This window comes from Culex quinquefasciatus, chromosome 2, assembly GCF_015732765.1.
Source record: "Culex quinquefasciatus strain JHB chromosome 2, VPISU_Cqui_1.0_pri_paternal, whole genome shotgun sequence".
In the NCBI taxonomy this organism is placed as follows: domain Eukaryota; kingdom Metazoa; phylum Arthropoda; class Insecta; order Diptera; family Culicidae; genus Culex; species Culex quinquefasciatus.
The window spans coordinates 2,409,385-2,428,791 of record NC_051862.1 but is presented as its reverse complement, the minus strand read 5'-3'; the positions used below and the strand labels follow the sequence as shown (position 1 = coordinate 2,428,791).

Genomic DNA, 19,407 nt, shown 5'->3' with positions numbered 1-19,407 from the left:
TTTTTAGCTAGCTTTAGTAATTTTCTAACAAATGAAACAAATGGTCCAATTTTGAATGCTGACAAAAGAAAATCTTGTGGCAGCCCTTTTAATTGAAAATAAATTTCAAAATTTTAGAACCAAAATAGTACCTTATGCAACAATTTGCAAAAGAAGATTTTTTCACCACGATTCGTACATTTATCCAAAGAGGTTTACCGAATTGGATAAATACGACGAGTGCTGAAAAATCAAGTATTACAAACATTTTCATACCGTCATCAGGGGCGAATCGGGATTACAGCCTGAATAGGGACATCACATTTTAGAGCACTTAAAAGCTTGAAATTTGGAAATCGATGCACTATTTTTGTTGATCTATGCCTGTTCTATCCGAAAACAATAAGGTCATCAAAACATTAAGAGGTAACAAGGCAAAAACAGCTTTCCCAATTCGACCCATATGTCCCGTTTCGCCCAAGATAACGGTACAATATTTTTTGCAATTCCGAAAAACACCCTTTGATGGAATTTTAAGTCAATTGTCTAATAATACTCAATTCACCGATAAAATCAAAACTATATTGAAAAGTATAACTTTTAATAACTTTTTTTTAACTTTAGTGCAATTCAAAACCGGGTACCTCTTGACACATAACACAGGTTTAATTCAAAATTTGAGTTCAATCTGACCACGGGAATCCCCTCTGAGACCTTGAAGTTTGAATTAGAAAAAAAGGATGGAGAAAATCATCTGTTTCTGTTTTTAATCTATGAAATTCGTAATTATTTTCCGATCCCCAATAATTATTGGTAGCAGAATCAGAAGATGGCAAACATTTAGGTTTTTTCCCACAACTTTAAAAGAGTCCAAAAAAAAAATTGATAATGAGTTTAAAAAATCTGGTTCCAGGGAACAACTTTACTAAAAATCATCGAATAAATTTATCAACTCTGTATTTTGTATAATAAGGCTATACCTTATCCCTCATTGCAACAACTTTTCTATCAAGCAGAATTGGTAGCATTTTTCAGTCTTCCCTTAAATGTTTGTCCACTAAATTGTCTAAACTAACCCAATGTGCACCCAGCCCGTTCATCACAGTTGGCCATCCTGCCGCACACGGGAAATGTCAGCTTTATGCCGCTGTGATCCCAATGATGTGACGACTGGCACGCGTAAGCCAAAACATCCCCCATACCACCTCTCCCCCCAACAACGCAGCATCCAAATCGCCACCTGTTTTCAAATAAATCCACCGCCTACTACGCACCACATGGGGGCAACGCTAGTGGGCGAAGGTAAATAAACCATTTTTCCGCTGCTGCTGCCACCAGCCCCTGCCCGCGAAGTTTCGCTCATCAGCCGGTGAAATTGACCAATTAATCAAAACGGAAACGGTCACTGCCGACACGCGGGCCTAATCGACAGCGCCACTGAACCGTCGTCGTCGGTCCGGTCGTAAAGCTGTCGATGCGCGAAAATTGGACGGTAATCCAACGAGACAAACGCCAGCCGGCTGTCGTCTCAAGGGAGATCTGCTCATCCGACGAATTGGCAAGTGGTTGCTGTTGTGACGTTCTACTTTGTTTACAAAATGTCTCACTCTAACATTGTGGGAAAGAATCCGGTTGTTTTGACAATCCCTTACGATGACAATAAATTCTGTATTGCAGTTGACAACTGCAAACAAAAAATACCAAGCGTCCCCACCACCCCAACCACGGTGCAGCAGGCCATGATGGCGAGTGTCAGAAAAAACACTGAAAAACGGTTAAATTTGATCCCGACAGTATCGGCTACTAGATCAGTCACACACCACGTTGGGATGGTGGCGCACGCGTGCCTCTTGACCGTAGTAAAAATAAATCTTCGAACAACATCGGTTTTAAAGGTTCATTTGAGACGCATATATACTTGACGCCTGGGGGGATAAGGCTCGTAAAAATAAAGCAGAATGGTTGTTTAACGATGGTGAATTTTTAATATTCTTTTAAGCTGCGTAATTCGAAAGTGTGTGCGAGGTAAAGACGTGCGCTGAGCGTTAAGATAATAATAAATTTAAGGGAAATGAGGCCTGAAATTGCCTTGAAAGGATTAAGTTAAGGTCTGATGTAAGGATGAAATATTTCAACTAGGGCAATTCCATCATCAATTGTGAAAATAAAAAGTGTTTTTCAAATTAATTTTTTTCGAAGATTTTCTCTAAAACGCATTTGAATTTCTGTAGAATTTGTTTTAACTCAAGCTGAACAATTTTGTTTTGCCAATGTAACAATACAAGATTGCTCTATTTTCAAATTCTCATCGATAAAGCAGTGATAGTGATTAGTAAATCGCCTGCAGTTATGCTAAACGTTGTGTCTAGGAACCCTGGCAGCGTTACGATACTTAGTGGAGAGCGTTTAGCTATTCTTTTGTTAGTCATCATCAAGTTTTTAACATTTAAAATAATTTTGAATATTTTTTTTCCAATTTTTATTTTTAAATTCAATTAATAAATTACAGCTACATAAAAAAATATTATGGCAAAGGTCTGTACAACTGAATAAAAAAAAACAAATTATCCTGTTCTTGTTTTAATATAACAAGTTATAGTTGTTTTCCTCGTATCTCCATTAGGTTGTCCACAAAAAATAAATCCCTGTTCCACAAGCGGAAACTTAGTTTTGTTATTTCAAGTATCTGTGCCAATTTTTAGCAAAATTGGTTGAGGTTAATCCATTAATACCCGAGCCTCAAGCCGATAAAAAAAAGTTTTGCATACAAAAATGATATTTTTAAATCGCTGATAACTTTTTTTAATCATGTTTTACAGCTACAGTATGTTCTAAATTTCCAATGAAAATCTCACTCTTGAAAATATTTGCGTTGAAACAGCGCACAGTGCAGACCAAGCGGTAAGAAAAAAAATAGTTTTTCATATTTTTTTTTTTATTTTCCCATATAAACTGCCTTTGAGTAAATGTTGACCGAAGGAACAATATTCAGCTAGTGAAGCGAGGTTTTGAAAAAAGTCCCATATTCTGGGTACCCTAATATCCATACAGAAATGACATTTTGAAAAAGTTTGCTTAAATTCATCCATCCATCAATGATGACTAGACAAAACAACTCCCTTACAGATGCTTCGTGTGCATAAAGTTGCTTATCTCAATGACTATCACTTTATTGCTGAGTTATAACAATCACTGTTATCTTTGCTTAACCTGTTTTATTTCCTGCAAATTTACAACGGTTCAACCTTCAACCACAATCCTTCCTTGGGTTGAAGCACACCCGATTTAACTGAGAACTCCAACGGTATGGCGGTCCGCGAGCACGGACTAATCCGATACTTGCTCAGCACCGTCGCAAGTCCGACTCTGGATTGAAGCATTCCAAAACGCAATCCAATACAGATCCGTGGTCCCTCACCGAACGACAAGAAAGTACACATGTGCCGTTTGGCCATCTCATCGGGGTGGAATCGATCCGGGTTGAACACCGTTGGATTCGGATAGTACTGCTCGTCACGTTGGATGGCAAACACCGGGATTTGCACCTTCATACCCTTCGGGATGATTACGTCAGTATTTGGAATCCGATAGTCTTGGAAGGTTTTCCGCTCCAAAACCGGTACGGAAGGGTACAGACGGAGGGTTTCTGGAACGAAAGTATGTTGGTAAAGTGAGTTTTAACACTGGAATAACACTCACCATTAATGCACTGATCCAAGTACTGCATATCGTTAACTGCCTCGTACGTTAGTCCACCATGCTTCTCCATTGCTTTCAAAACACATGCTCTTGCCTTTTCTTGATATTCTGGCTTAAATGCTAACTCGTACAAACAGTAAGTCTGATTTGAAGAAGACGTCTCAAATCCAGCCAAAAAGAAGATAAACGACTGCGCAGCAGTCTCATCCAGCGTAAGATCCCCTTTGTTTTTCATTGCAATCAGCAAGCTCATGAAATCGTTCCGCTCCACCGAGTTCGTCTCTCTGTACGCGATCGTGTCGGCTACAAGTTTGTGGAAAAACTTGGCCGCTTCCTCTCTAAACACTTTGATTCGGAGCTTCCTGCCCAACTCAGGAAACAGCCTCAAAAACATCCGAACCATTCCCGAATGTAGAGGATCGTCGAATACCTGAATGCCGAATTCTCTAAATTGACTCTTTGGTTCCAGAAACGTGTTACACTCGATGCCAAAGGCACAACTCCCAATCACATCCGTGGTGAATCGTGCCACACCGTCCTTCACTTCAATCTCGGCGCCACTTCCGACCATATTTGCCAGATACTCAGCAAAGTTATCTCCAACAGCCTTCAAAGTGGGGAACATCATCTTCATCTTGCCCGAGGTGAACGTTGGCGTAAGTCGAGTTCGCAGCGATCGCCACTTGTTACCTTCGATGCTGAACAGGTGTCCACTAAGCGGTTCATCTCTTTCGTTGTGGTATATTCCACGATCGGGAAAGAAGTTAAAGTCCTTGATGAAGATCGTCTTAATCAGGTCCAAATCGGTGATCATCAACAGAGGTTGGAGAAAGAAGTACAGTCCAAAAAACGAGCCACAATCCTTCATTGCGTTGTACTGCTGAATCGACAAGTCGGCGATCGATGTTTTGTTGCTATCCTTGAAGTTCCCATACGGAAACTGTGGCTCGATAAACGGGGCATTCTGGCGAGCCCAGTACGAGTACTTGTGCTTCACATAACCTATGCAAAGCAGCAGAACTGTTACGAGCAGTACAACTAACACGAGAGACATCTTGACGACCGACGCGGATGATGGATAGATGGAAACTGGCTCGGGTTTCGGAGTAACTGTACATTGTGAGGCTGCTGCAGATAACAGCTAAAATATACAGACTGGTTGTAAAACGAACGAGCATTGCCGAAGCAAACTGCACTCTTAACGCTGCCTAATTATCGCAAGATAAGGAAATGAAGATTGAGATGATTCTTCGTAGTAGGTCATGAACTCAGAGCATGCTTAATTGTAAGGAAAAAAAAACAGTTTATGCAACAAGTTGCAAAAAGGTTTTTTTTTTCAGCACGTGTCGTATAGGGTAGAGGACCCAAAAATCGCCCACTTTATAGTGGCAATCTAGGAAATTTGATGAGAATTTGATGACAATTTTTGGTTTTTGGTTCTATTTGTTGTAGAACGTTGATAAACTATTTGATTTTAAGTTTCCACAAGGTTTTTATCATTTACATGTTCATTTTTGGTAAAATTTTGTGTTTTAATAAAGTGCTCTGAAGAGCCTATTTTCGCCCCCACCCCCCCCCCCCCAAATCCAATTTTCGCCCACCATTGGAACCAGTTTTCGCCCACACATATTTTGTCGTACATATTATGAATTGAGGTTCAAAAAATCCTAGGAGTTTTTTTTTTTCAGATATCCTACTTATTTTGAGATTCTCTGTCTATTATAACTAAAACCAAAACATGTTCTCACTCTCACTAAAAAAATATGACTGAATCAAATTTTTTTATAGAACTCATGTGTCCCTATTCACCCAAGATAAGGGCAAACAGTTACAATTAGCTCCATGTTGTTGTTGATTTTGTTAGGGGAGCTTTAACCCTATGGGTCATTTGCTCCCGAATTAACTCAATATAAAACATCGAGTACCTCCTAATAAAAATATTAAAGCACATGTGTAACTACTTCTCCATCCTCTGCTTAATTTGTTCTCCTTTGTACCAGTAAACTTTTACAACATTTGAACCAAAACCCTTATGAATGAAAGTAATTAAAATGATTATTTAACCTTTAAAAATAATCAAGAATGTTCCAAATATATTTTCAAGCACATTTCGCTGCGGTTAGAAAAGTTTTTATGGTAAACGAAAACTGGTTCTAGATAAAATCTTAAAACACAATACTAGATTTCGCCCTGGTCGAAAATTGGATTGCATGTTTTTTCATGACCCCAGAAATCGCCCACTTTATTTTATTGAAATAACCTTTGGTAAACGTTTAAAACAGGTAAATCACTAGATTTTAATGAAATTGAGACATACAGTGAACTAATGAATTATTCATTTACACTATTTTCGGACAAAATGAGTTGTTTTCCCTCATTAACATTATTACCCGCTGTAGTCTAAATTGACAAAAATATAGCGGCTGCAGTAAGGCTTTTTTGAAAAGCTTATAAAAGCTTAGTAAACAATAGAAATTCATTAGGAAAGTTTCAATTAGTACAAGAAATGGAAGAATATGTAAATCTGCATAATAAATTCAACCAAAAAACGGTATGAGTTTGCTAAATACAGATTAAATCCAGTAGGTGGGCGAAAACTGGAGCAGGGCGAAAACTGGGTCCTCTACCCTATTAATCCAAGGAGGTTCACCACAATCTAACCTAATACTTTCTCCCAGATCCCTTCGAATGATTGGCTGCGCTGGGGTTTGATTAGATTAGATTATCCTAACAAGGGCATTGTATTTCAAATGAGCAATCCTCTACCAAAACCGGAATCTTTATTCCTTATTACTTATAGCAATGACACAAAATGGCTTCTTTGGTCATAGGGAATACCCCACAAATATGAATACCGCCAAACAATGAAAAACCGTGATAAAAATTACTATTAACACGACTATTCGTCACCGTGATGTTTATAATTTTCTCCTGAATAACTTTTATTCGAAAATAAATATCTAAATATGTCAACACTATAAAGAAAGCACAATCACTTACAACTTACAATGGTTCCACTTTGAGCCACAGTCCCCCCTTGGCCTGCAGAACAGTAGATTTGGTCGAGTACTCCAGCGGAATCGTCGTTTGCGAGCACGGCATAATCCGAAACCGGCTCAGCACAGTCGCCAAACCCAACCGCGATTGAAGCATTCCAAATCGCAACCCGATGCAGATCCGTGGACCTTCACCAAACGGCAGGAAGGCACACAGATGCCGCTTGGCCACTGCATCCGGGTAAAATCGATCCGGGTTGAATACCGTGGGATTTGGATAGTACTGTTCGTCTCGTTGAATTCCGTACACTGGGATGTGAACTTTCATTCCTTTAGGGATGATTACTTTAGTTCCGGGAATTTGATAATTTTGGAAGGTTTTTCGTTCCAAAACTGGGACCGCTGGGTACAGGCGAAGGGTTTCTGAAAAGTCAACAAATTTTAATTAAGATGAAAGTATTTAATGTAGTTATGACATACCATTGATGCACTGATCCAAGAACTGCATATCGCTAACAGCTTCGTACGTTAATCCACCATGCTTCTCCATCGCTTCAAGAATGCATTCTCTAGCTTTCTGTTGATAACCCTGATTCAGTGCAAGTTCGTACAAGCAGAAGGTCTGGTTCGAAGAGGACGTCTCAAGTCCTGCCAGGAAGAATATCAACGATTGCGCCGCAGCTTCGTCCAACGTAAGTTCGCCCTTGTTCATCAATCCGATCAGCAAGCTCATAAAATCGTTCCTATCTGTTGAGTTTTTAACTCTGTAGGTGATCGTGTCACCGACAAGCTTCTGAAAGAAATCAGTAGCATTCTCGTTCAACTGCTTGATACGTAGCTTATTGCCAATTTCCGGGAAAAGCTTCAACAACAATCGCTTCTTCCCGGAATGCTTCGGACTATCGAAGATCAACCGAGAAACACTTCTAATCTGACTATTCCCATCCACAAAGGTATTACACTCAATTCCAAAGGCACAACTTCCGATCACATCCGTGGTGAATCGTTGCACAACATCCTTCAGTTCCATCTCGATCCCACCGCCAACAGCACTCTCCAAAAACGCGCCAAAGTTATCCCCAACGGCCTTCAAGGTCGGAAACATCATCCTCATCTTGCCCGAGGTGAACGTCGGCGTCAGCCGAGTCCTCAATGATCGCCACTTGTTGCCCTCGATGCTGAACAAGTGACCACTTAGGGGGTCATCCCTAAGATTGTGGTACACGCCACGATCCGGGAAGTAGTTGAAGTCCTTGATGAGAATCGTCTTGATCAGGTCAAGATTCGTGATCATCACGATCGGTTGTAGGAAGAAGAACATCCCGAAGAATTTCCCGCGGCTCTTCATTTCGTTGTACTGCTGAGCTGAAATGTCCGCGATTGATATCCGGCCGGAATCTTTAAAGTTTCCGTACGGGAAGTTAGGCTCGATGTAAGGGACATTTTGACGTGACCAGTAAGAAAACTTGTACTTGATGAAGGTTATACTTAGAAAAAATAAAGTTATAAAAAGTGTAATGAGGAACATCTTGACCACGAAACTGACCAGCTCAGGCCAAACTGACGCTGGTACTGCTACTAAGTGGTTAGTAGCTACTGAATACAGTCAAACAACTGATAATGTCGAAAGTAGCTTTGTTTGTGGAGAACAAGAAATCCACTGCATTGCCAAAATATCAAGAGATAACAAAACAAATTTACGATAACATGATAAAGGTGTGTCAGTATGTCCTAAAAATGCATAACTTTAGTTTCTTATCTAGTACTGCAGACAAGCTTAACACTAAGTAACCTTAATTCTTAATAACGTATTGGCATTGTTTTTTGAAAGCCCATCACAAATAAACTAATCGAAAACATAATGACAACACGTTTACAATTCGACGCCTCTGTACCCTCTTATGCTAACTAGATATGAATCCCAGCAAGCTTAGCACAAGAGAGCACAGAGGCATCGAATTGTGATCGTTTTGTATTTCAAAATTTCTCGAAACTATAAACAACACGAACTACCAATTGAAAACAAAACTCGATTATCCGGACTATTGGGGATAATTCTGCTAATCAGATCATTAAAAAAACTACACTCAAACCCCGATGGTTTGACTTCAACTGTTGTCAAACTAACGGGGTCACTTTTTAGTTTGACACCCCGTTTTACACGGAGTTCACACACACTACCGAACGTTTGTTTGATAGTGTGCGTGAGCGCCGTAACGACTCTCGAGATTTTCAACCCCCGGGAATTTTTTTTAGCCAGCCAATAGTGTCAATAATTTAAAAAGAAGAAGTCCAACTTATGAAAATGTTCAAATGATTGTGTTTTTTGTTTGTTGGATTTGTCAAATTAGTTAAACTTGTTTATTTCAAAATTTCAAAATCACGAGAATTGTTCGATTTTCGCTTACAACGGTTCCACCTTCAGCACCAAATCGCTCTTCGGCTGCAAAATCGGTGCCTGAACGGAGTATTCCAGCGGAACCACCGTCCGTTCGGAGATACTAAACCGGAACTTGCTCAGCATAGCCGCCAGTCCCATTCGAGACTGCAGCATGCCGAATCGCAGTCCGATACAGGCTCGCTGTCCATCTCCAAACGGCAGGAACGTGCTCGAGTGGCGCTTGGCCACTTCCGACGGGTGGAACCGATCCGGGTTGAACTTAAGCGGCTCGGGGTAGTATTGTTCGTCACGCTGAATCGCAAACACCGGGATGTGGATCTTCATACCTTTCGGTATGGTCACGTCAGATTCGGGTATTTTGTAGCTTTGGAAGGTCTTCCGCTCCAGAACCGGTACCGAGGGGTACAGGCGGAGGGATTCTGGAAGGAAACTTGATTGATAAACTGATTCAACGAAGAAATGGCTTACAAACCGTTAATACACTGATCCAAGTACAGCATATCGTTCACTGCCTCGTAGTTCAGTCCTCCGTGCTTCTCGATCGCCTTCAGGACACTTTCCCGTGCCTTCTCCTGGCAGTCCGGATTCAATGCCAGCTCGTACAGGCAGTACGCCTGGTTCGAGGAGGACGTCTCAAATCCCGCCACGAAAAACACCAACGACTGTGCCGCAGCTTCGTCCAGCGTAAGGTCGCCCTTGTTCTTCAACTCAACCAGCATGCTCATGAAATCTTTCCGGTCGACCGTGCTCTTCTGCCGGTAATCGATTGTATCGGCCACAAGTCGGCGGAAGAACGTCGTAGCACTGACGTTCAACGCTTTGATGCCCAACAAATTACCCAGCTCGGGGAACAACTTCCAGAATATCCGCATGATTCCAGCAGATATGGGCTCGTTGATAATCTTTACCCCAAACTCTCGGAACTCATTGTTCGGTTCCGCAAACGAGTTACAATCGATCCCGAACGCACAATTACCAATCACATCCGTCGTAAAACGTGCCACGGCGTCCTTCACTTCAAGTTCAGCACCACTTCCAATCATTTTAGCAACGTAATCGCTGTAAGTATCTCCAACGGCCTTCAAAATCGGAAACATCATCTTCATTTTCCCGGATGAAAACGTCGGCGTGAGTCGGGTTCGCAGCGATCGCCACTTTTTGCCCTCAATGGCAAACATGTGAGCACTTAGCGGGTCATCCTTTTCATTGAAGTACATTCCACGATCCGGAAAGAAGTTGAAATCCTTCACGAGCATCGTCTTGATCAGGTCCAGATCGGTCAGCATCACCAGCGGCTCGAAGAAGAAGTACATTCCGAAAAAGCGACCACTTGTCTTCATCGAGCGGTACTGCTTGGACGAGATGTCCGCCGTTGAGATCTGGTTGGCCTCCTGGAAGTTTCCGTACGGGAACTTTGGCTCAATAAAGGGGACATTTTGGCGCTTCCAGTAGGTGTATTTTTGCCGGAGGAAAAATACGCCTAGTACCAGCAGGGTGACGACCAGGATGAGTAACTCGATGTACATCTTGGCAGGAACGGTCGAAGTCAGAACGATAACTGCACTGAATATTGATGAGCTGCTGGCGTTAGTTCTTGTATTTATTAATTTTGCCTCGGCAGGTGCTTAAACTGCGTTAGTTGGTTGCGTGCGTTAAGTTTAAGCTTGATTGCAACTAATTGCGCCAAACGATGCCAAAGTTTAAGACATGGGTTTCCTTGGACGAGCCGAAGTGTAAGGGATTTAACCATTTGTGCAGTATGATTAGCACTTGAAATTGCTAGCAAGTGGAAAACTTAGTACTGCTTTGTATAGGACAATATATATTTTATAAGCTTGGTGTGCTGGATGTTAATTTATATTTAGTAGGTATGTTTATAAACATAGATTAATTTTTCGTTTGTTTTTCTTTCAAATGTTTAAAAAAAATCATAACTCGTCATTTTTAAAGTTGATGACAGTAAACGTTTTAGTTTCGTCAAGGTATGAAAGATTTGGGCTCCTCCGCGCTTCAATCGACAGAATTGAATTTAAATGAATTGCCTGTGAAAGAATAAAGTTGTCATTTTCAGGTATAAATGCTATAAAATTATCATAAGGAAACAAACTCATCCTTTGAATTTCAGTTTTTCAGAATGAAACCTGCACACAAGAAATATTTCCTAATGTTACATCATTTATGTTGTAACATTTTTGCACGTCATTAAACATTGAAATTTAAATGCAATTTGATGTAAATTTGCAACAAATTATACGTAAAAACATGATTTTCCGTGTGATTCAACCATTTACGTCGAATCTCAAATTTACATGTGTTCCATTTTTTCCGTGTTGAGTAAATTGTGTGGAGGCACATGGCTAGATTTAAAAAAAAATGCATCGTTGTTTTATTCTTAAAATGTTTTGTTTTGAGAATAATTTTCGTCAATATTAAAAATTGTGAATCGCCATTCACACTGCTCTCCAAATCTGCTCATATTTGGCATGGAGGTTGTTTTTGTCTCAAAACCAAATAAACCCAAGTTTGGTGACATTTGGTCCACCCCCGCTTCCGTGGCACTCCCTCCTTTTTATGGTTCAGTTTTTGAAAAAAAAACAATTTTTTATGCATTTTCCTAAGAGAAAACATAACGAAAAGTCAACTTTAGTAAGCATATTTGAAACTTGAGATCACACGTAAAATAATGTTTTTACGTATAATTTGTTGCAAATTTACATCATTTAAATTTCCATGTTTAATGACGTGCAAAAGTGTGACATCATAAATGATGCGCACATAACGCACTATATTGAAGAAAATTGTTGGATTAGTAAAACATTTGCTATGCGATACAGGACTTTCCCACTTGAAGTATTCTATTAACCCTGAGGTTTAAATTGATTTTGATGTTAAAAAACTCTCAGCAATCGAATTCAATAATCAGTTTTCCCGAAAGTACTCATCCAAAGGGGTGAAAATACATTTAAAAACTTCAAACGCAAAACTATCATATCTTACTACACTGTACGAAAATTTTGAGTACGCCGTTGGAAGTTTAAAGCTTACACAAATAATTTTTCAAATAATTTTAGATCTTAATTCTCCTACATAATTTGTTTTCTGTCGATTTTTTTGATCATTTGGCAAAACATCAGCCAGTAAAACGTTCTACTCGGCTAAACGATCTTCGGTGAAATGTCCGGCACCAAAGGGAAAGTTTACTTTTAAATTATTTTTAATAAGATAAATCGTTTCAAATCCTATTAAATCTTGTCAATAAAAATAACTGAAGTAATGGCCAAACCAATTTTAAAATAAATATCTATTTGTCATCCACAAAATCATTTTTTTTACACAAACGTCTACCATGACTTTCTACCTAAGGTACTCGCGATTGAGTGTGTTGTAGTGCGGTTGTCAAAATCGTTATCTCTGACTCTCTCACTCCACTGACACTGACATTGTTTATGTTTTGGTTTTCCTGGCACGGTCCATTGTTCGTTTGTTATTATACAGCCTTGAACGTCTACTTCTGATTTAAGGTGAAGCCGTTGATCATTTTCGAAGAAATTTGATCATCACTATAAAATATTCTGTATTAAATTCAATTTAACAAATTTAAGCACCAAAATGAATCAACATGTGCCGGTTGTTGCCATCTTGAAGCCACTGAAGGAATTTTTGATCTAAATCAATTGTGCTTCAAAAGTTATATAATTTTGTGGCACAGTCATTGACGTCCTAGTTGGCAATCATTGATTAATGACGATTTCCATAACTTAACAAGGAATGGGATAATCGTTACCAAAAGGAATCAGCATGTGTAGGGCACTATTCTAAACAACTTGTTGAAAGAATTTTGTCAAAATATTGATAGCGACGCAAAATTTATATCTTTGAATGAAAAATCATTGCAATGATGGAAGTCTTCACGTTAACGTGAAGTCCATTGCCAAGATTTTTCGCATTTTGCGTCGCTATCAATATTTTGACATTTCCTTGCTAAGTTATGGAAATCGTCATTAATCAATGATTGCCAACTTGGATTTAGATCAAAAATTCCTTCAGAAACTTCAAGAAGGCAACAACCGGCACAGGCTGATTCATTTTAGTGAAGAAATTCGTGAAATTGAATTCAATACAGGGCATTTTAGAGTGATGATCAATTATCATCGAAAATGATCAACGGCTTATAATAAATATTCCATGGTTTGGTTTTAGAGAATGGGAATGTTAATACAGTCCAGACTCGAATATCGAAAAATACCGAAATTGTCAAAGGGTTAAAAAATAACAAAACATAAAAAGCACCAATTTTCGGTTTAAATCCCATTTAACTTCAAAGCCATAGCTACATCCTTTGAACACATAAAATCTACAAACAAACATGGTGTTAGATACCTCATCAAGGTGAAACAAGCCAATGCGTTAGATTGATCAGCGCAATCAATAGCTTTTGCAATGCGTTTGCTATCAGTTACGACTTGAATGTTGTTGTACGCACATCAAACAGCATATCTTAGGCTCTTGTTATTAAGACATATAGTTTGTGTTTCAAATTCGAATCATTTTGAGTAATTCAAAATGTACGTAGAGTTGATTATTCTGATCGTGTCCCTTCTTATCCTCTGCTCAATCGCCGTTTGGAGAAAGATCACCTTCTGGTCCCGCCAAAATGTCCCCTTCATCAAGCCACAATTCCCTGCCGGAAACTTCCACGAAGCTGACCAGCTATCCGTCGCAGATATCTCCGTCAAGCAGTACAACGCGATGAAGGATCGTGGTCGATTTTTCGGACTTTACTTCTTTCTTCAACCCCTGCTGATGATCACCGATATTGACCTGATCAAGACCATGTTGATCAAGGACTTTAACTCCTTTCCGAGTCGTGGCGTATACTACAACGCGAGGGATGATCCGCTGAGTGCGCACATATTCAGCATCGAAGGTGAAAAGTGGCGATCGCTGCGAACGCGACTCTCACCAACGTTCACTTCTGGGAAGCTGAAGATCATGTTTCCTACCTTGAAGGCGGTTGGAGATAGTTTTGGGGAATATCTTACGAAAATTGCTGGAGTTGGTAGTGAAATTGGTGTGAAGGATGCTTTTGCAAGATTCACAACCGATGTGATCGGAAGCTGTGCGTTTGGAATTGAGTGCAACTCGTTTTTGGAGCCCAACAACGAGTTCAGAGAGTTTGGACATAAGATCGTCAACGAGCAGCGGCATGCTGGAACGATGCGGATTTTCTGGAAACTTTTCCCCGAGCTCGGGAACCTGCTCCGAGTGAAAACGTTGGATTCTAACGCGACACAGTTCTTCCACAAGCTCGTGGCCGATACGATCGATTACCGCCAGAAACACTCGATCAACCGAAAGGACTTTATGAGCAGTCTGATCGAGTTGAAGAACAAGGGTGAACTTACGCTGGACGAGGTCGCGGCGCAGTCGCTTGTGTTTTTCGTGGCGGGATTTGAGACGTCCTCGGCAAATCAAACGTATTGTCTTTATGAATTGGCGCGAAACCCGGAATGTCAGGAGAAGGCTCGAGAGAGTGTCCTGAAGGCGATCGAGACGCATGGTGGACTGACCTACGAAGCGGTGAACGATATGCAGTACTTGGATCAGTGTATCAACGGTTGGTAAGCCAATTCATCTTTGAATCAGTTTTTCAACCAAGTTTCATTATAGAAACTCTCCGCCTTTACCCCGCGGTACCGGTTCTGGAGCGGAAATCCTCCCAAAGCTACAAAATCCCCGACACCGATGTGACCATACCGAAAGGTACGAAGATCCACATCCCAGTGTTTGCGATTCATCGCGACCCACAACTCTACCCGGAACCGCTGAAGTTCAACCCGGATCGATTCTTGCCAGAGGAAGCTGCCAAACGCCACCCAAACTCATTCCTGACCTTCGGAGATGGTCCTCGGGCGTGCATTGGCTTCCGATTTGCCATTCTGCAATCCAAGGTGGGCCTGGCAACGATGTTGAGCAAGTTCCGGATCAGTACGAGTGCGAAAACGGCGATCCCCTTGGAATACACGCACAAATCACCATTTTTACAGTCGAAAAAAGAGTTGGTACTAAACATCGAACTATTGTAAGAATAAATCGATTGAAGTCAATTTAAATTCAATTCTAATCCAAGCAAGCGCGCATGCTCGCGATTGCTCGATCAAGCTGCGATCACCAACTGAGCATGGCATGCTTCGTTCTACAATTGCTCATCTTTTGGTGTGCATTATCCACCAAATTGAAGTATGACGTTGCGGCTGATTCCAAAACAAGTACTGAGCTAATGATTAAAATCCTTACACAGCTTTAAATATTAAACGTATCTAATTTTTGAAACCACGTTTCGTGAGCGTTATTCGCCGAAAGGTGGTAATATTTGAGTACAATTACTTAATAGTTTCCTTCTTCAAATCAGCCTTTTATGAAATGATAAAAATCACTCTTGTTCGCAAAACAATCAAGTTTCTCGACGCAAAGAGTGATAGCAAAAATTACTTTATATCGATTGAACTAAATTTCAGTCAACTAAATTTGTGTTGGCTCGTTTGATTCAAATCGAGTTGCACAGTTGAAGATCACAGAATGCCATGATCGGCTGTCGATTGTTGGTTCTCTGCACCGCGGCGGTTGATTAATTTGATTGCATAAGAATGCAATTGCGTACTGTTAAATCACTCCCGCTTGAAAAGTAGAATTTTCCTCGGAAAGAGTGATGTCAAAAATTGGTTGTTCAACTAGTTTGCATGAAGTTATTTCTCAACGACATGGTGCTAGTAGGTAATTTAAAGTGTAGGGTAATTTCTTCAATCAAATCGAACCGAGCTTCAATCAAGGCAAGCCGTGATTTGCTGGTGATGGCCGCTGAATTAAAATTAGATCGGAAGTCGATTGTCGTCGCACGCGTGCGGTTTAAATCACTCTGGTGTGAAAATTTCGGAAAACTTTCGCCACGAAGAGTGAGAGCAAAAATTCGATCTAAATGATCAATGTTAAGGTTACATTAAGATTTAACAAAAATTGTCATCTCAATGATTTGAGAAAAATATGAACATCTTCTTCGATCGAAATACAAGATGTTGAGTGTTAAGCAGTTGGCTCGATTAGTGATCGATGCACCCATGTTCACATAAATGTCCCATATGCAAAAACAGCAAGCTGAGAAAAACGCATTTGAAGTTTGTCCCACACATAAGGCTATGTGTTAAGCTTTCACGAAAAAACTGGATTTCCTCCTGATTTCCAGAACAAAGTACTGAATGATATATGCTCTTTTGAAAGAGCACACGATTTTGAACCAAACTGCATCAATAACTCAAAAGTGATGAAAATGCATATGGGAGATTTATGCGTTCATGGGCAGTGCACTTGATTTAGAATGAATATTTCTCATTGAGGAGTTCATGAAAATAGTCGGAAAAAAACCACAATGAAAATTTTACATAATAAAAAAAATTAAATGAAAATGTGGTTTAATATTTAAGAACAATGAAATCTATTAAAATGAAATGATAATAATCCGAGATTCAAAAATAATATCACTAGTTCCCGTAGTTTTAAAGATACTTGAATCTGTGTAACAATAATCTTGGTGCAAAAAGCTCTGGTTGATGTGCACCGTTAGTAGGATTGAATGAAACGGATTTCCAATTCCCAGCTGCAGTTTAGAGTCCGTGTGTTTGGACAACTTAAAAAATATATAAAAATGTTGATAAGTATTACATTTGGCTGTTTTCAGCCGAAAGCAGACAAATTAACTATCCCAGTTTAGATTAGCAAGTATGTAACTATTACTATTCGATAAAAGTGTTGAAAGGTTGAACATTTCAGACCCTTTATTTTTGAAGATGATAATTCTAGGTTGCTAGGTAGGAAAAATCAATTTCTACTGATTTTTTATGCAATTTTTTATTTACTAAGCCATGCATTTATATCAATTTCAAAAAAGATTATTAAACATGATAAAATTTATAATGAAATGAATGAAAATGAAAATGATGAAAATAGTGAAATTAAAAAAATTCCAGATGGATTTGAATATTCGCAATTCGCAATTCGCAATTTTCAGTGTAAGAACGGGCCTTGACCGATCTTATGCACTAGGTTCCCAACGAACACGCACTGCCCTTACACCTACATCTCACCCTTGCTCTGAGTCAGTACGAGCAGCACGCTAGAACACGCTTTGAGTGTTCGTGCCAGGCATGCACACCTTCTTTTCCGGTTACGCATTTTAACTCGGCCGGGGGTGGTACATTACGTAGGGTTTGATGTAAGTATAAGCGCCTAACCATTTAAAGTGTGCCTATCAACTTTCATTAAAACAAAAACTGTTTTATTTTTAGTTTGAATTCAAAAACTTTTTGTTATTTACTGTGTATTGTTTTCTCCTGAAATCTTCCCTATTGTTGAGTCTGTTGTCGCGGTGTTTTGTTACAATTTTTGATCCTAAGCATGTTATAAAAGTTTACCAAAAATACAATAGTAATATTTGTGTTAATCCTTTAACCATTCCATAAATTGAGTAAGGGCTCAAACCTCACTTGTTTGAAAAAAGGGTGAAGATTGAAAACAATAGACAGTAAAAGAGAATTTATTTTATAAAAATCAAGTATCAATAGTAAGAGAATGATGAGCGTATTTAGAAGAATAAAAATGAGAAGCTAGATGTATTAGATGTAAAATTAGACAATAGTTAATAAATAGAGATACAAAACGAGCTTAGATTATAGTAATGATAATTTATAGGACAGATAAATAAATTCGCAATAAAATCAAAAAAGATTAGGCGAATGATAAATAGACTTGATATTACTAGTACATTAAGGAAAAGTATATTTTTAAGTAAAAATAAACAAAACAAAGTTTTTTACAGCGGTATCAATTGATAGAAAAGAGTGGAAAAGCTTTGAGAGATAAGAGAATCAAAAGTTAGTAAAATTAAAATCAAATATTGGATATTAAATAGAAGAATCAGTGAAGAATTGGGAATCAGAAGAGCAAAATAAAAATAGGAGATAGGTGGTAGCTGAGAATGAAGAGAAGAGAAACCCCGTTGTGCGATGTTCCAGGTACATCCACAGCAGTTGACTCAACATACTGCGAATCAAAACAATACCGTCTACAATCACAAATTACTTCCCTTTCCCACATTGTCGCGCCCCTTTCTTTTAGCCGTCTCGACTCTGACCCGCGTTGGTCAAAGGTTTACGATCCGTTTCCACAGGCCACCAGCTAGGTCATCATGAAAACCAAGCCAACGTGGAGGTAAGAAAATAGGACACTCGCAAGGAACCAGAGCTATACTGTTTTGATCAAGATAATTCGGATGATCTAACAGAACTACGGATGTAGTTAGTTACGCTCCTTCCAGGATGTTCCTTACGTGGACGTCAACCGAAGAGCACGCAACAAGGTCAGTGCCATTGCATGCTCTTAGGTATCAATCCTTGGCCTGCAGATGGATTTGAATATTGTAAAAAATATTAAAAATTGCAAATTACTTTATTTAAATTTAAAAGTGCTCGGGTTTCCAACTTTTTTCTTTAATTTGGCAAATTTTCGTCATTATTTCAAAAAAGCTCAAATTGCCAATATTTTCCCGTCTTTTTATGAATTTTCGACTTTTTGAAAAAAAATCTCCAATTCTCCAATTTCTTAACAAATATTCACAAATTTCCGATTTTTTCCCTATTGATTGTAGATTTTCTCAAATTCCTTACTTTTTAACAAAAAAAAATCACAAATTCCCGACTATTTCCTGATTTTTTGTTTAGCAAATTCTCGACTTTTTCCCGAGCAGCAGGCAAATTCCCGACTTTCTGACAATAAATCACAAATTTCCAACTTTTTCTCGATTAATAGTGTTTTTTTCTTTTTTCGAATTTTCCACTATTTGACAAAAAAAAACACAAATTACCGATTTTTTACTATTCTGCGGATTCTCGACTTTTTCCCGATTATTTTAGTGGATTATTGAGTGGCCACTCAATTTTTTCCATATTTTGTGGATTTTAGGGAATTTTCGACTTTTTGACAAAAAAAAAAAACGAAAATTCCCGATTTTTTTTTTAGATTTTTAGTATACTGTTAAATCTAGACATTTTTCCGACCTTTTGACAAAACTCACAAATTCCCTACTTATCCTGATTTTTTGTGGATTTTGGCAGATCTTTTATTGTTTTCGACCATTTGAAAATTTCCCGAACTTTTTGTGGATTTCGGCAAATTCCCAACTTTTTGACAAAAAATCACAAATCCCCAACTTTTTCCCGCTTTTTTGTGGATTTGGACAAACTTCCGACAAAATACTGATTCTCAACTTTCTTCTTTTTTATG

At 39.0% G+C, this 19,407-nt stretch overlaps 4 protein-coding genes across 5 annotated transcripts; 1 reads left to right on the top strand and 3 right to left on the bottom strand.

Moving 5' to 3' along the window:
* Nucleotides 1-3,174: 3,174 nt before the first annotated feature.
* Nucleotides 3,175-4,804, bottom strand: LOC6034518 (cytochrome P450 6a2). Its single transcript, XM_001844768.2, has 2 exons — nucleotides 3,679-4,804; nucleotides 3,175-3,625 (listed from the first exon to the last, which is right to left on the bottom strand). Exons 1-2 carry the CDS (start codon nucleotides 4,730-4,732, stop codon nucleotides 3,210-3,212), a joined length of 1,470 nt encoding a protein of 489 aa, XP_001844820.2. The 5' UTR covers nucleotides 4,733-4,804; the 3' UTR covers nucleotides 3,175-3,209.
* LOC6034520 (cytochrome P450 6a2) lies at nucleotides 4,741-8,775 on the bottom strand. Of its 2 annotated transcripts, XM_038256397.1 has the most exons (3): nucleotides 7,155-8,775; nucleotides 6,679-7,097; nucleotides 4,741-4,819 (listed from the first exon to the last, which is right to left on the bottom strand). In XM_038256397.1, exons 1-2 carry the CDS (start codon nucleotides 8,200-8,202, stop codon nucleotides 6,682-6,684), a joined length of 1,464 nt encoding a protein of 487 aa, XP_038112325.1. In that variant the 5' UTR covers nucleotides 8,203-8,775; the 3' UTR covers nucleotides 4,741-4,819; nucleotides 6,679-6,681. The 2 variants fall into 2 exon arrangements, with proteins under 2 accessions (XP_038112325.1, XP_001844821.2); XM_001844769.2 differs by lacking the exon at nucleotides 4,741-4,819 and having other exon boundaries at nucleotides 6,580-7,097.
* A 232-nt stretch (nucleotides 8,776-9,007) lies between these two features.
* LOC6034521 (probable cytochrome P450 6a14) lies at nucleotides 9,008-11,227 on the bottom strand. The gene is made up of 2 exons (XM_001844770.2): nucleotides 9,548-11,227; nucleotides 9,008-9,494 (listed from the first exon to the last, which is right to left on the bottom strand). Exons 1-2 carry the CDS (start codon nucleotides 10,599-10,601, stop codon nucleotides 9,079-9,081), a joined length of 1,470 nt encoding a protein of 489 aa, XP_001844822.2. The 5' UTR covers nucleotides 10,602-11,227; the 3' UTR covers nucleotides 9,008-9,078.
* A 2,332-nt stretch (nucleotides 11,228-13,559) lies between these two features.
* On the top strand, nucleotides 13,560-15,478 carry LOC6034522 (cytochrome P450 6a2). Its single transcript, XM_038258455.1, has 2 exons — nucleotides 13,560-14,692; nucleotides 14,746-15,478. The coding sequence occupies exons 1-2, from the start codon at nucleotides 13,639-13,641 to the stop codon at nucleotides 15,159-15,161; spliced, it is 1,470 nt and encodes a 489-aa protein (XP_038114383.1). The 5' UTR covers nucleotides 13,560-13,638; the 3' UTR covers nucleotides 15,162-15,478.
* The last annotated feature ends 3,929 nt before the right edge of the window (nucleotides 15,479-19,407 follow it).